General features: G+C 42.8%; 1 protein-coding gene across 1 annotated transcript in view; it reads right to left on the bottom strand.

The window, feature by feature from the left end:
- Positions 1-12,997, bottom strand: part of FAT2 (FAT atypical cadherin 2) — an 86,048-nt gene extending 73,051 nt beyond the window's left edge. The window contains exons 1-2 of the mRNA XM_083181753.1: positions 9,739-12,997; positions 5,895-6,209 (exon numbers count right to left, since the gene is read on the bottom strand). Coding sequence (XP_083037879.1) covers positions 5,895-6,209; positions 9,739-12,997 — 3,574 coding nt within the window. The remainder of the gene's footprint in view (positions 1-5,894; positions 6,210-9,738) is intronic.
- Between the last annotated feature and the right edge of the window lie 2,003 nt (positions 12,998-15,000).

Raw genomic sequence — 15,000 nt, 5'->3', positions numbered from 1 at the left:
TTTACTGTAATATCTAAATATATTAGATGTCAACCTGTGTTCTGTATAAAAGCACACTTTAATATGGTCCCGGTCCTCCCGGAAATCTCCAGTGGCTTCTAATATTATTTTATATTACAGTACGGAGTACATTATTCCCATATATACAGTAGGCTGAATGTCAAGCAACACTTACTGTACATCAAGCACCTGTCCTCACAAGCCTTACATTCACTTTCCTAGAAAATACAGCTGTATTATGGGAACGTCAGGCCTGAAATGCATTTTTAAAGACCTCTTTTGTTATGCCATAATGTGCTTATGAAAAAAAGATGGGTTGCAAATGATGAAATTGTAATTTAGGGTGAAAGTGTAAGCATGTAAGACAAACATTTTCAGCAATGTCACTCTGCTAATCTGTTTCTTAGTACACATCGGATCAGAGTGGGGATCAGTGTGCGGTTTGGGGAGTGGTTATGCGGATGAGTCACATTAGCTAGGGAGAAGTCATGGGTGCAGGACAAGTTTGGAGCCAGAATAGTAAAAAAAAAAAGGGGGTGGGGCACAAAAGTGATAACTTTTAACTTTCTTTTATTGTTACAATAGTACATTTTGTTGCAGTAGTACTTTCGGTTACAGTAATTATAGGACATTTGTACAGTACAGTACAGTAGTACTTTGTTACAGTAGTACTTTCTGTTACAGTAGTACTTTCGGTGACAATGCTACTTTCGGTGACAGTATTACGTTCTGTTACATTAGTACTTTGTTACAATAGTACTCTCAGTGATAATCAGGGCTGGATTTCCCACTAGGCCCGTGAGGCACGGGCCATGGGGCAGCACCTACTATGGGTGGCAACTGCTGGACCCGGCCACTCACCCCACGCTGCGGACCGACGCGGTCATTGTGATTTTCCCAAAAACACAATGGCCGTTCTGTTAGAATAGTACTTCTGTTACAGTAATACGGTACTTGTGAGTTATCCGGGCTCCCGATTTTGGGTACTTGCGATTTGCATGCGATATCGCATGCGATATCGCATGCGATTTGCATAAGATTTGCTATTCATTTCATTACCCCACTATCCCCAAAGTGTGTCTATCAACGTGAACCCGAAGCGTGGCGAGCGCAGCGAGCCCGCGAGGGGCGGCGGAACGCGTCCTCCGACCTTTTCATGCCCTACTATCCACTAGGGCGTGGAGTGAGAATAGAATAGTGTGGCGAGCGCAGCGAGCCCCCGAGCCCGAAGCGTGGCGAGCGCAGCGAGCCCCGCGAGGGGACGCGGACACCTTCACAGGTATCCGCGTGCCCTTGCGGGCTTCACAGGTGTCCGCGTCCCCTCGCGGGGCTCGCTGCGCTCGCCACGCTTCGGGCTCGGTGGCTCGCTGCGCTCGCCACACTATTCTATTCTCACTCCACGCCCTAGTGGATAGTAGGGCATGAAAAGGTCGGAGGACGCGTACCGCCGCCCCTCGCGGGCTCGCTGCGCTTGCCACGCTTCGGGTTCACGTTGATAGACACACTTTGGGGATAGTGGGGTAATGAAATGAATAGCAAATCTTATGCAAATCGCATGCTAAATCGCATGCAAATCGCAAATCGCATGCTAAATCGCATGCAAATCGCAAATCGCATGCGATATCGCATGCGATATCGCATGCGATCTAGTACCAAAATCGGACGCCCAGATAACTCACAAGTACCAGTAATACTTTAGGTGACAATGGTACTTTCAGTAACAGTAGTACGTTATGTTACAGTAGTACTTTCGGTGACAGTAATACCTTCTGTTACAGTAGTACTTTGTTACAGTAGTACTTTCAGTGACAATAGTACGTTCTGTTACGGTAGTACTTTTGGTGACAGTAATATGTTCTGTTACAGTAGTACTTTCGGTGACAGTAGTACGTTCTGTTACAGTAGTACTATCGGTGACAGTAATACCTTCTGTTACAGTAGTACTTTCGGTGCCAGTAGTATGTTCTGTTACAGTAGTACTTTCGGGGCCAGTAGTACGTTCTGTTACAGTAGTACTTTCGGTGACAGTAATACCTTCTGTTACAGTAGTACTTTGTTACAGTAGTACTTTCGGTGTCAGTAGTACGTTCTGTTACACATAGGTGTGTGCAGCCCATTTCATTAGTGGGTGCACAATTGTAGGGTCGTGTCCATCACTGCCTACTGGGCATCAATGACGTTGCGGGGGTCCCGGCCAGCGAATGTCCCGGCGCTTGGAGATGATGTCACCTCCAATAGCCTGCTCAGGACCCTCCTCCACAAGGTGGGGGGATACCTGGGGGGATGCTAGTGTAAAGGAGACAAATAACAGGTTGCACCCGAGTCCAAAAACCCGGGTGCAACCCACCATTTTGGTGGTATCAGTGACAGTGACTGCTGCAGCAGCTCATGGCCACAGCACCACAGTAAAGAGCCATTTATTTTACTTTAATATTTTATCATACCTCCCAGCATGACTTGGCTTGGCGTAGTGGCTGGCTGCCTTTGACCGAGTTGAGGAGTTCCCGACGTGTTGCCGGTGTGCTGGCTCTGAAAGGCAGGTGGGAAGCGTGGGAGTGGTGCGGGCAGAAGGGCCAGAGTGCAAGCAGGAGGGTGGGCGCGAGGTCAGGGGTGTGCACTGTGATTGCGTCACTGTGCGCAGTGACATTTATAGGGGCGGGGGCTGACCTCAGTGGAGCCACCAGCACCCGGTCTGAACCCAGCCGCCTTGATGATCTGTATTGTTGGCATATGGGCTGGAGGTCAGCGGCGGCAGGCAGTTAATGCAATCCTGTCCACCGCCGTCCGGTAACCAGGTGCTGTGCTGCTGCGGGCCGGGAATCAACATTTTAGTGTGCAATCGTGTGGGGGTGCCGGCGGTGATTAGGAGGTGCCTGTGCACCCCTGGCACCCCCCGTGAGCAGGCCTATGCTGTTACATAGGTACTTTCAGTGACAATAGTACATTCGGTGACAGTAATACGTTCTGTTACAGTAGTTCTTTCTGTGACAGTAGTACGTTCTGTTACATAGGTACTTTCGGTGACAATAGTACTTTCAGTGACATTAGCACTTTCTGTTACATAGGTACTTTCGGTGACAATAGTACTTTCAGTGACAGTAATACGTTCTGTTACAGTAGTACTTTCGGTGACAGTAGTACATTCTATTACATAGGTACTTTTGGTGACAATAGTACTTTCAGTGACATTACCACTTTCTGTTACAGTAGTACTTTGTCACAGTAGTATTTATGGTACTTGTGGAGTATCACGGCTCCCATCGTATGGCATCGTATGCCATATGTAGTGGCATACGATGGCATACGATGCAATACGATTTTTACAGATTTTTGAGCATTTTTGCTCAAAAATCGTATGCGATCGATCGCATCGGATGCCATACGATGGCATCCGATGCGATGGCACCCGATTTTGCACTGAAATGCATAAAAATGCATTGAAATGTGTATTAAAGTTGTGAAATGCCCCCAAATGCCATTTTTCATAGTGCACCACCCCCACTATCAACGTCAACCCGAAGCGTGGCGAGCGCAGCGAGCCCGCGAGGGGCGGCGGCGGTACGCGTCCTACGACCTTTTCATACCCCCACTATCCACGTTGGCGTGGAGTTGAGAATAGAAAGTGTGGCGAGCGCAGCGAGCCCCGCGAGGGGACGCGGATACCTGTGAAGCCTGCGAGGGGACGCGTATAGCTGTGAAGGTATCCGCGTCCCCTCGCGGGGCTCGCTGCGCTCGCCACGCTTCGGGCTCGGTGGCTCGCTGCGTTCGCCACACTTTCTATTCTCAACTCCACGCCGACGTGGATAGTGGGGGTATGAAAAGGTCGTAGGACGCGTACCGCCGCCGCTCGCCACGCTTCGGGTTGACGTTGATAGTGGGGGTGGTGCACTATGAAAAATGGCATTGGGGGCATTTCACAAGTTTAATACACATTTCAATGCATTTTCATGCATTTCAGTGCAAAATCGGGTGCGACCGCATCGCATCGCATGCGATTTGATCGTATGCGATGCGATGCGATTTTTTAGCATAACATCAGCATACGATGAAGGTTGTGGGAGCCGTGATACTCCACAAGTACCGTATTTATTTATTACCAGTTGTTTATACAGCACACACATATTCTGCATTATTATGCACAATATTCTATATAGAGCATATTTGAACATTCACACCAGTGAAGCTTAAAATCTATATTCCCTACCACATGTGCACAGACATTCTAGGGTTTATTTTGTTGGGAACTAATTAATCTAACAGTATATTTTTGAATTGTGGGAAGAAACCAAAGTACCCGGAGGAAACCCCCGCCAGTACGGGGAGAATATACAAACTCCGCACAGTTGTTACAGTATTACTTTTTGTTACAGTAGTACTTTCTGTTACAGTAGTACTTTGGGCCTGATTCAGAGCTGTTTGCTACGCTGTGCGTAATTGCAGCCTAGCAAACTGATAAACACCGCCTGCCGCCCAGCCTAATGCCCCCGCCACACGAATCCCTTAGGTAACATGCAAGGGCATGTGTACGGTAACACATCTCCTCACATGCGGCTGCAAGGAGGAGAATTATTTGCCTGGCAAATAGCAACCACTGCAAGCATTTTTGTTGTGTGAAAGGTGAGGGTGGCCTAGGGATGGCCATTGAGCAGTGTAGTAAGGATCAATAGTTACTTTCTGATGGTAAACACAATCAACGGTAGAGATCCAATGGCCAAATACTGTTGCTTTTTAGTAATATGCATTCATAGTCGTTGCTTTGCTCAATCGCAGATTGGAATCAATGATGTTCCCTCCAGTAGTCTCCCCAATGTGACACATGACACATTGATGCACATTCCTAGGGTGGCCATAGCTCAGGAACCAATTCTAACAGTCAACCACATCCAAATCTATATGTCCCTATCATTGTAATGGCTAGAACACTGTCACTTCCAGAAGCTATCAGTTATTCTTCTTTAAAAGCCATAACAGCTGCCAAGCCACAGGTTGCTTACACTTCACTTACACCTGGCATGCTTAGTAATCGTATGAACTTTACATTTAAGATATATGGGTCTACGTACTAGGTCTTGGATGGAGTTAAAATGGACAGAGATAAAGTACCAGAAAATGAGCTCCTAACTGTCAGATGGCTACAGGCTCTGTTTTAAATATGACAGGAGATGGTTATTTGGTATTTATCAACAAGGGATATTCTTGTTATCACTCATTGCGAATGATAAATGATGTTCCAGTCAATTAGCCCCTAACCATCACTGTCCAACCCATGACAGTTAGAAGCTGATTGGCATTTATAAATCATAACAGATGATATCAAGAATATCACTCATTGATAAATCTGCCTTATCTTTTTAGTACATGGAGCCTATTGTTCAGTATTCCACATAATATATGGTAAGAGAGTTGACTATGCAGCTGTATCACAATATATTCATGTAGTCTAGGACTGGCCAAACCAGTTCTTAAGATCTACCAACAGTTTGTGTTTTCCAGGCCACCTGTGGATCTGCAGAACATGGACCAGATGCACTAAGCTTCAAAAGGGATAAAATGGAAAGTGATAAAAAACCAACCAATCAGCTCCTGCCGGACATTTTTCAAACACAGCCTGTGACATGGCAGGTAGGAGATGATTGGCTGGCTGTTTATCACTCTCCATTTTATCACTTTTGAAGCTTAGTGCATCTGGCCCCATGTCAGTTAGGAAAGAATGCAGCATGTTTGATAATGTGGCAGTTAGTAATGTGACAGTTAGTTATTAAACTAACCTGGCTATTCCACACAGTGGATTATAGAGAATAAAAAACATCACAAACATAAAAATGCAAAACAAACAAGAAACAGTTTTAAAGGTTTTCGAGTTGTTAGATTATCAGGTTGTTTAAGGTTCTTACCTGTATTTGGGTTCAATGCGAACAATCCTTGACTGTTCCCACTAGAGAACTGGTAGGAAAGTTTTCCCGCTGAAACGGAGTCAGCATCTGTAGCATCCAGATGAAGGATGGAAACATTGGGTGGTGAGTTTTCAGGCACTGAGGCATAAAACACAGCTTTGGAAAACTGGGGGATATTATCATTGACATCCGCAACTTCAATGTAAACTTGAGCTACAGAGAACAGAGGAATGGAACCCAAGTCTGTGGCATAGATGGTCAACCAGTAACGTGAAACGGATTCTCGATCTAGAGGAGCCTCTGTCCGGACTGCTCCTGAAAAATGAGATCATCGCTATCAATAACGCTGCTGAATCACAATGACATCATATATTTTGCAATGAACGGCATTGTACTTATTTTTATCTCAGATTCACAAAACATTGAGGAACTGTCAAGGATAAATCGAGGGGATTTATAAAGCATTAAGGGATGGACACTCTCATAATATATAGATAGAAGGTGGGGCTCAGTTTTCTATCACACATACAGCCTTCAATTGGAAACATTGTTTCATCAAAATCCTGATTGAGTTTTTTTATATCCAGAAATCTGTAATCAGGCAAAACTAAATTTAGAAATAATTTGACGAGTATATAATGAGTTGTAAGCCCACCTATTAAAGGCGGCTTTAATTGTGCAATCCAGAAAATAATGTCTAATAATAAGCCATTTGTGGACGTGAACAAATAAACTCTCCCAAGTGTGTTGCTCGGGATATACTTCTGTCACCTGCAGGATATCGTGGCCATACACCAGGATATCGTGGCCATACACTGTGGAGTATATTTACTAAAGCTTTTAAAAATTAAAATGTGATTTTGCAGCAACCATTTAGATTCTGTCATTTAAAATGGCATCCTAGAAAATGATAGACAGAATCTGATTGGTTGCTAGGGGGCAACATTTCTTCTTTTATTTTTTAGATGCTTTAGCAAATTTAACCCTACAAGATATCTCACAGTGGGGCAGATGCTTTGAGCTTGAAGAAAATAAAAGCTAGAGATAAAGTAAAGGACCTTAATCTGGTTTAATCGGATCCCAGCGCATTCGCACGGGGGTCCGATTTTTTGCAATTGCGCATAGTTATTTGTGCGCATCTAGCAGTTGTGTGCTAGCGGTCACCGATAGATTATTCACTGGGCGCTCGTACACAACAGTGCGGCCAGGGGTGTGGGTCTTGCAGGCTGGGAAAATCGCCTATGGGAACGCCTAGCATTTCATTGGTGTTCCCATGACAATGCTGTACGTTCCCATTTGTAATCACCCGGTGATGCAGATGAGGAGGGAAGGCAGCTGACATCAGCGAATCTCAGCTGCCCACCCTGTCCTTGCACAGGGTACCCGTAGATGTGCGGCCATTCGCAAGGGATCGCGCATGCGAGAGGGGAGGCCGGCACTGCGGGCGGCGTCTGGTGGACAATTCACAGCCTTGTGAGTCAACCAGATTAAGGTCCAAATTGGAAGGAGATTAAGCACCAGCCAATCAACTCCCAACTGTCATTTTCAAACAGAGTTCATTGGCTGGGGCCTTATCTCCTTTCACTTTATCTCCAGTTTATCCTCTTCTCCAGGCTTAATACATCTGCCCCATAGTGTGGCCACACAATGGGTCAGATGTACTTAAGCACTGGAAAGTGAGAGAGATAAACTACTAACCAACCAGCTCATGTCATTTTTCAAACACAACATGTAACATTGGCTGGTACTTTTTCACTCTCCACTTTATCAGTTTTCAACGCTTAGTACATCTTCCCCATTCCTTCCCAGGGAAAATAACATTTCTCTGATTCTCCCCTGTGAAGGAAAGGGGCAAACGTTGGTTGGTAGGCCTGAAGCACACTGTATACACTGTATACACTGCCTGGTGCGGATGACTTGCAGCTAACAAATGATTGGATCTATCAAATGAGGAGGACGACTCGTCATGTGCAACATACCTGTAACTGGTGGTCAGCCGCAGCTACACTATGAGATTATCGGCTTATTATTATGCAAATCAGGGCAATAATTGGATCATTTATGTGCGCCATTGGATATTTTTGCTTTAGCAGTTATTCACAATTGATCTGTGGGCCCGATTCAGTAATGACCGTCCCTAGCGTATTCACACTGGGGACCAATGCTTTTGCTCTGCGCAGGCGTATATGCTAATATACGCACGTGTAGGGCCGCTGTGCAGATGCTTTTGTCCACTTGCACAGTCGCCAAGGCCTTCGCACAGGAGGGGAGGTGGGAGCGCGGAGTGGGATGGAGACGGTCAGGGGGATGGTGCATTGAAAAATCATTCGATTGTCGGCGTTAGATGGCTCACTAAGCAGTGAATTTCCGCTGATTAGTGAGTCAACGTGAATCAGGCCTGTGTACGTTCAATCACCTTTCCTAGTTCAGCCTGTTTCTGTCTATGACTGACTCTGTGCCTAACCTCAGAACAATACGTTTTATATGAATATAAAAGCAAGCAGGTATAATGACTGTAAATGTGTGAACAGATTCACTGCTGCATGTAGTAAATTAACCTTGTAGGTTACACTATTTTATTTTGTTTAATGGGTCTCATAAATTATTTACTGCTTTGTGATTTTGGCACCATGATCAAGTTCTTGGTTCAAAAAAGGAATTTGACACAGTAAACAGATACTGCTGCAGAATATACGGAGATGCCAAATTGCTCCACCAGATTAAACGTTGTTTATCTAGGTTTTATCAATAAATATGCTTTAGTTATGCTACTACAGTAAGTATATTTGCTTAATGCTAGTATACACACGCTCTCATAACCTAACCTTTGGTCTGACTGGTGATCATCCAGAACTTTAATGAGTTTTGCCACACATTGCTATCAATGCAGTGGCAAACGCAGGATTTCTAGAGGGGGTTTTCCAAATTCAGTTCAAAATCTTGCACTCTGTGCAACATTGCAGCAATGCAGTAGAAGAACCAAGTAACAATTCCCGGACATTAATGTACACATTTTTATACACTGGATACTGTGTGGAACACAGTATTAATATCTAACACTATAGTATTGACTGTATCAAACATTTAAATAATATAAAATAAGTGGTCAAGAAAAGGTTAAATATACCATTATAATAAATACACAAACATAATGGAACTAGTACTACACTTTCTAAGCTCACATTCTCCCACATCATGGTAAGGCTCCTGTCTCTACTTCCTGGTAGCTGCTCTCTGGTCTACTGCACTGATGGAGGACTCAACAGGGCATGTGCAGCAGCTCTCCTCTGTCCCTTATACTGCATAATATTGCTATTGTTGTCATAATTTTAGCCACTTGTGGAGTTTGTATATTCTCCCCATACTGTGTGGGTTTATTCCGGGTACTCCGGTTTCCTCCCACAATCCAAAAATATACTGGTAGGCTAATTGGCTCCCAACAAATTAACCCTAGAATGTCTGTATTTGTGTACATGTGGCAGAGAATATAGAGTGTAAGCTCCACTGGGGCAGGGACTGATGTGAATGTTCAAACATTCTCTGTAAAGTGCTGCGGAACATATATAAGAATATATAAGAAACTGTTAATAATAATAATCCTTTGGCGAGCCAGTGGCCCATTTAATGCTCAAATCCCTGTGGTTTTTTGAAGACCACACAAAGGTAGATCATGCAAAAAAACCTCTCAAAATGTATTGACCTAATTTAATCTGCCTGTTTGGTTAATTTGACTACATATATCTATTTTTGGATTTTCTAACATGTCACACGTGGGCATTCAAGTCATCAGACAGGAAAATCTGGAATTGCAATAACATTCAGAACAATTATAAATATATCCAACCTGTTCCTTCATCTATGCTGAAAACTGAGATGTCTGTTCCATCTTTTATTGAATAACGTATTTCACCATCTTTTCCATTGTCACCATCCTGAGCTGTAATCGAATGCACTATAGTGCCAGGTGGTGAGTTTTCTAGTACTGACCAGTGAAAGACAAAAGATTGAAATAAAGGTGGGTGCAGATTTTCATTGACATCAAGCACTTGCACTTCCACATGGCACACAGAGGAATGTGGGAATGGCTGGCCAGCATCTGTAGCTCTGATGGTTAGATTGTAAAATGTCTTCTTCTCAAAGTCAAGGTCCTGCTCCAGAATCAAAGCCCCAGTTAACTTCTCAACCGAAAATATCCCTTGTTCATCGTTTATTAGAAAATACGATACATCTCCATTAGGTCCAATGTCGACATCCTGAGCATCCACAAAATGTACAACGGTTCCTACAGGAATGTCCTCTGCAATTTTTACATTGGCAGTTACTGGCTGACAGTATGGTGCATTGTCATTGACATCTTCTAAAGATATAACAACATCGGTGACAGAATAAAGTTGTCTGTCATTTTTGGGTTGGTCTCTTGCCTCTACTTTAAGTTTATATTTTGGCAATAGCTCTCTGTCCAACATGCTCTTAACTATTAAGTCACCCGTGACACTGTCAATTGTAAACTTCTCTGTTGATGTAAGAAGTGAGTATTTTACCCTACCATTGTCTTCTTTGTCACTATCGTCTGCCCTTATTTTTAGGGCAACACTGCCGATCTTAGCGTCCTCACGTAATACCACACAATATCCCGATGATGGAAACTTGGGCTCATTGTCGTTTACATCCAATACATTAATGGCTAGAATTTTCCAAGATGACTTTTGAGGGGTTCCAAGGTCATAAACTGTAATATTAAGTATATAGGAACTTGTAGTTTCATGGTCTAAAGGTGCAGAAACAGTCAGCTTTCCTGTTTCCATTTCAATGTCAAAACAACCATCATCACTTCCTGCAGATATTACATATACTAGTTTGCCATTGAAACCGCTGTCCAGGTCGAAAGCTGACAGCTGTACAATGGAAGAGTTGACAGCAGTGTCCTCAGCCACATCGACGGATACTGGAAAGTTGTCATCAAACTGAGGAGCATAATAGTTTATCTGGTGGACATTGAAGGATGTGTCCTCCTCATAGACTAGATTTTCAGTCTGTATATTAAATGAATTTTTCATGTTTTCCATTATTTTGCTTGCCACTTCTGTCTCTTCACAAAGCACAGATTTTGGAGAACCCTTGTTTAATACTGTGATATTGAGTACAGTTGGGACGGCATTATTTTCCCCATCACTGGCAGTAATAAATAATGAGTAGAAAGTAGGCAATGAAGATGGTGGACTAGAAATGTCACCTCTAACTGTAATATCTCCAGATGTGGGATCTAATCTGAATTTCTGTAGCTCATTACCAGAAAGGATCACATACTGTATATTCTGAAGCTCATCCACATCAATTGCTGAAAGTTCCACCACCTTCTCCCCAGTGGACATATCCCTTGGAATGCTTATATTGCAGTTGATTTTCTCAAAAACCGGGGCATTGTCATTCAAATTATTAAGGGTTAGGGTTACATAAACTTCAGTTTGCCTTCGGAAAGGAGTGCCAAAGTCTGATGCCCAAACCTTTAGATTATATAATCTTTGATTTAGCTCATAGTCAAGTACCCTGCTGTTGTATATTACTCCTGAAAATGGGTCAATGATAAATGGAGCAGATTTTGGACTAACCAACTTGTAGGAGATTTTACCATTGTTTCCTTGGTCAGCATCTGTGGCAATAACTTGTAAAATCCCGGTTCCTATAGGGGAATTTTCATTAAATGTTCCATCATATGTGGACTGAGAGAACACTGGGTAGTGATTATTGCAGTCTAAAAGGCCGACAATAACGGAGGTAGAGACCTGTCCATCAAGTGCTGTAACCTCTAAATGGAATGTAGACTGATCTTTTATATCCATATGTTTGCTGGTGGTGATCAGACCAGTTTTGGTGTTAAGTCTGAACTTATCAGTTGAAGTTTTTAAATAATATTCCACAGATGAAATGGATGGAATAATTTTAACTACTGTAACATGACTGCCCGGTGGGGCACATTCATTCAACTGTACTTCATAAATGTCCTGTTCGAATCTTGCTGAAGCATATCGCCATGGTGGAATAAATATTGTTTTAATGGGTGAATAAAGTGGTGGCTTGCTCTTGTCTTTAGCTTGAAGACTTAGATTAAAACCTTGAGAGTGCTCCAGCCAGTTAATTTGTGCAGTAGAAACTACAGTAAATTCGTTTTTCCCCATGTAAGATCTTAGAATCTTGAAATAATGATATGGATCTCCATCTACAATTGACACAGAAAATATGCTGCACTCTGGATCTGCTAAATCCATGACTACAGTGGCATAAAGAAGCCTTTCTGATGAGTCTGCCGCGGCCACTGTTACTGATGAAATAACTGGAGGTTTCTTCAGAGCTGGCTGCACCAAGACCTCCAGAGAAGCTACATTCCCAAATTCAATGCCCTCTGCAATTTTTCTCATGCGGTCAACTGCTAAAATCTCAAGCTTGTGCGTAGTCCTTTGTGTGGCATTCAAATGTCCAAGTAACATGACAACACCGCTTGCTGGATGGATACAAAAATATGGGGATTTTGTGTTGATGGTGTAGTAGAACATAGAATTCTGGCCCAAGTCAGCATCTGTTGCACTAATTTTACCAATGACTGTTTTAAGAGGTGCATCTTCATTGATTTTAAACTTGTAATATGTTGTTGAAAAGAGAGGCCTTAGATCATTTACGTCCAAAATTTGAATGATGACTTTAGTCCGTATCTCATACTTCAATGATTTCTCAGAGGCATGGATGAGTAACTGATAGTAGTCTTTTACTTCCCTATTTAAAAGTGCCGTATTGCCACTGCGCATCCTTATTCGTAGAAAGCAGAAATCCCCAACCACCATCTCTTCTGTTTTAAAAAGCCCATTTTGGTCTCCAGATAATATTTGATACTTTACTGTCCATTGAGGGTCTTTCAAGTAAACACCCATTTTGACTCGACTCACAACATAGGTTTTCGGAGCGGAATTTTCATATATTGTTGTATAGTACAAATCCTGGGTGAAGCTGAAAGATAAAGAGTCCTCATTCCTTGGACTTTGTTGGCAGGATGCATACTGAAGCAGCAATATTGCAATGCCTAGGTATTCTTGGCAGGTGAAGATGACCATTGTGTGATGGATCCCTAAAAACAAATAAAGACACATGTTTAATGCATTATTTATATGTTAGATGTCAGAACTAAATTTAACTTCAACAAAATGTATATTAAACATATAATCAAACATTGCAGTTGTTGCTAATCATTGATAGGAAACCTATTAAAAAAAGTTGCGCAGAAACATTTTGAAGGTAAATTTACTAATCGGGGAGGCTAAACTTTCTATTTTATGGTGGACCTGTCAACATAATATCATGGGCCTGATACTTAGGTGGGGTGTGACCAAGCATGTCCTCTTCTCATTGTATTAATTAATTGTATTAATGAGTAAAGTTGAAGGGGATGTGACCACATCATCTTGGTGGTGTGGTTACTCCACTTTGGCAGCCATTAGACATTTCTGGAGGTAATCGCCACTGGTTAATGCCAACTTACGTCTATGCAGCAACCCTGCCAGAGCGCAATCTTCTGTTTCATCCCTGGTGGGTTGGAGCTAATAGCCACAAAAGGGTCCCCTCCACTGTGTATAGACAATGAGTAGTACACTATAAGTGGATCTTTTAGCTTTATTCTGTAGTTCTCAAATCTAGGTTTGTGTTTCTCAAGCCCGGGCCTCATGGAATCCTATCATATTTTCCAGATCACCTAGATCAACAGGTGGAACTAAATATTCCTGGGGATGCCTTGAAAATATTTGCTGTTAATCTAGATCATGCCAATATTCCGATGTTGTAGGTGGGCCAACACCCAACATCTATTCAAGATGCTTACCTCACCATCTGCGCGTTAGGTGTCACCGGAAACATGGTACAAGGGCCATATTTCTGGAGATCTGCGCATCAACGCAACTGAAGTCAAGTCTACTGTGAAAAAATATGGTGATGGAGAGTGGAAAGCAAAGAGGTTGGCAGAGGGGACCTCCCCTTTCCTGATACACCCCTGGCTGGGTCAGTATGAAGCATACTGTACTGTACTGAACTTTTAAAGCCAAAGGCTATAAAAAAATGTAATTAGAAAACAAATAATGAACTTTAATGCTGTCTCGGGCCATTAAGTAAGATAAAGATGAACCCTTATTACTGTGAGTTCACTTCTAGATCCTGACCTCAGCTTTGAATTCATTATCTGACCTTTGACCTATGGTTGACAAGAAAACGAGCACAGAGCTTTGCAAAATGTGGTCTTATGGAGCAAAGAATTCAGACATAGATTTTACTTACTTCTTCAGGGGAAAAATATTTATTTAAAAAGAGTGAATGAAAATGATTCAATAAAAAGAAATGGATTGAACAATGCATTATAGAAAGAGCTGCCGCATGCTGTATCCATCTTCTGCAGGTACAACTGATCAAAGCATACATATACAGACTTCCGCCTCCTTGTCAAACATCAATGTATTTGCTTTTCTTTTGTATTGAAGAATCATAGTTTGCTAATTGCCTCACCTGCCTTTAGCTCTATTAGTAGTATTTCAGGGTATATTATAAAGGGGCGGCTTTTGCAATCTCCTGTGAATATAAGCACATGTTCTGGAAGGTGGGATGACGAATGTCAGACACCTATTTGGTGTTATATATGTAAACATGACATCATAGCCTGTGTGTATAATTCCTCTGTATGAAATGTTTCTGCAGCACAGGCTACTTTTACGTGATCTGCTATTATTATAATTACCACACATCATGAATGAAGGTTAACTCCCTGTTATGTTCAAATAGCAAGCAGGGGCTGCATAGGTCACAGTACTGAGAACCAGTCATTTCCCATTTACAGCAGCAGCAGCCTTTGAACCAACAAGACCCTTTGTGACTCAGTCAACTAAGTGTCCCAACACAGGTATCACTATGTATCCTGTGCTGGGACCTGTCACTGTCGACCATGCTGTGACTTGCAGCTAGAAACTGATGTATCTCATGGTATTGGCACTTCTGTATGATGGCAGGGCCGGATTAAGCCTTCAGGGGGCCCGGGTCACTTTAGACAGGGGCCCCCTCCCACTTGTCATTACTGGAC

The sequence above is a fragment of the Crinia signifera genome, chromosome 4 (genome assembly GCF_055691185.1).
Source record: "Crinia signifera chromosome 4, ASM5569118v1, whole genome shotgun sequence".
NCBI classification, from domain to species: Eukaryota; Metazoa; Chordata; class Amphibia; order Anura; family Myobatrachidae; genus Crinia; species Crinia signifera.
The sequence above is the reverse complement of the archived record's forward strand: the minus strand, read 5'-3'. Positions and strand labels throughout refer to the sequence as shown.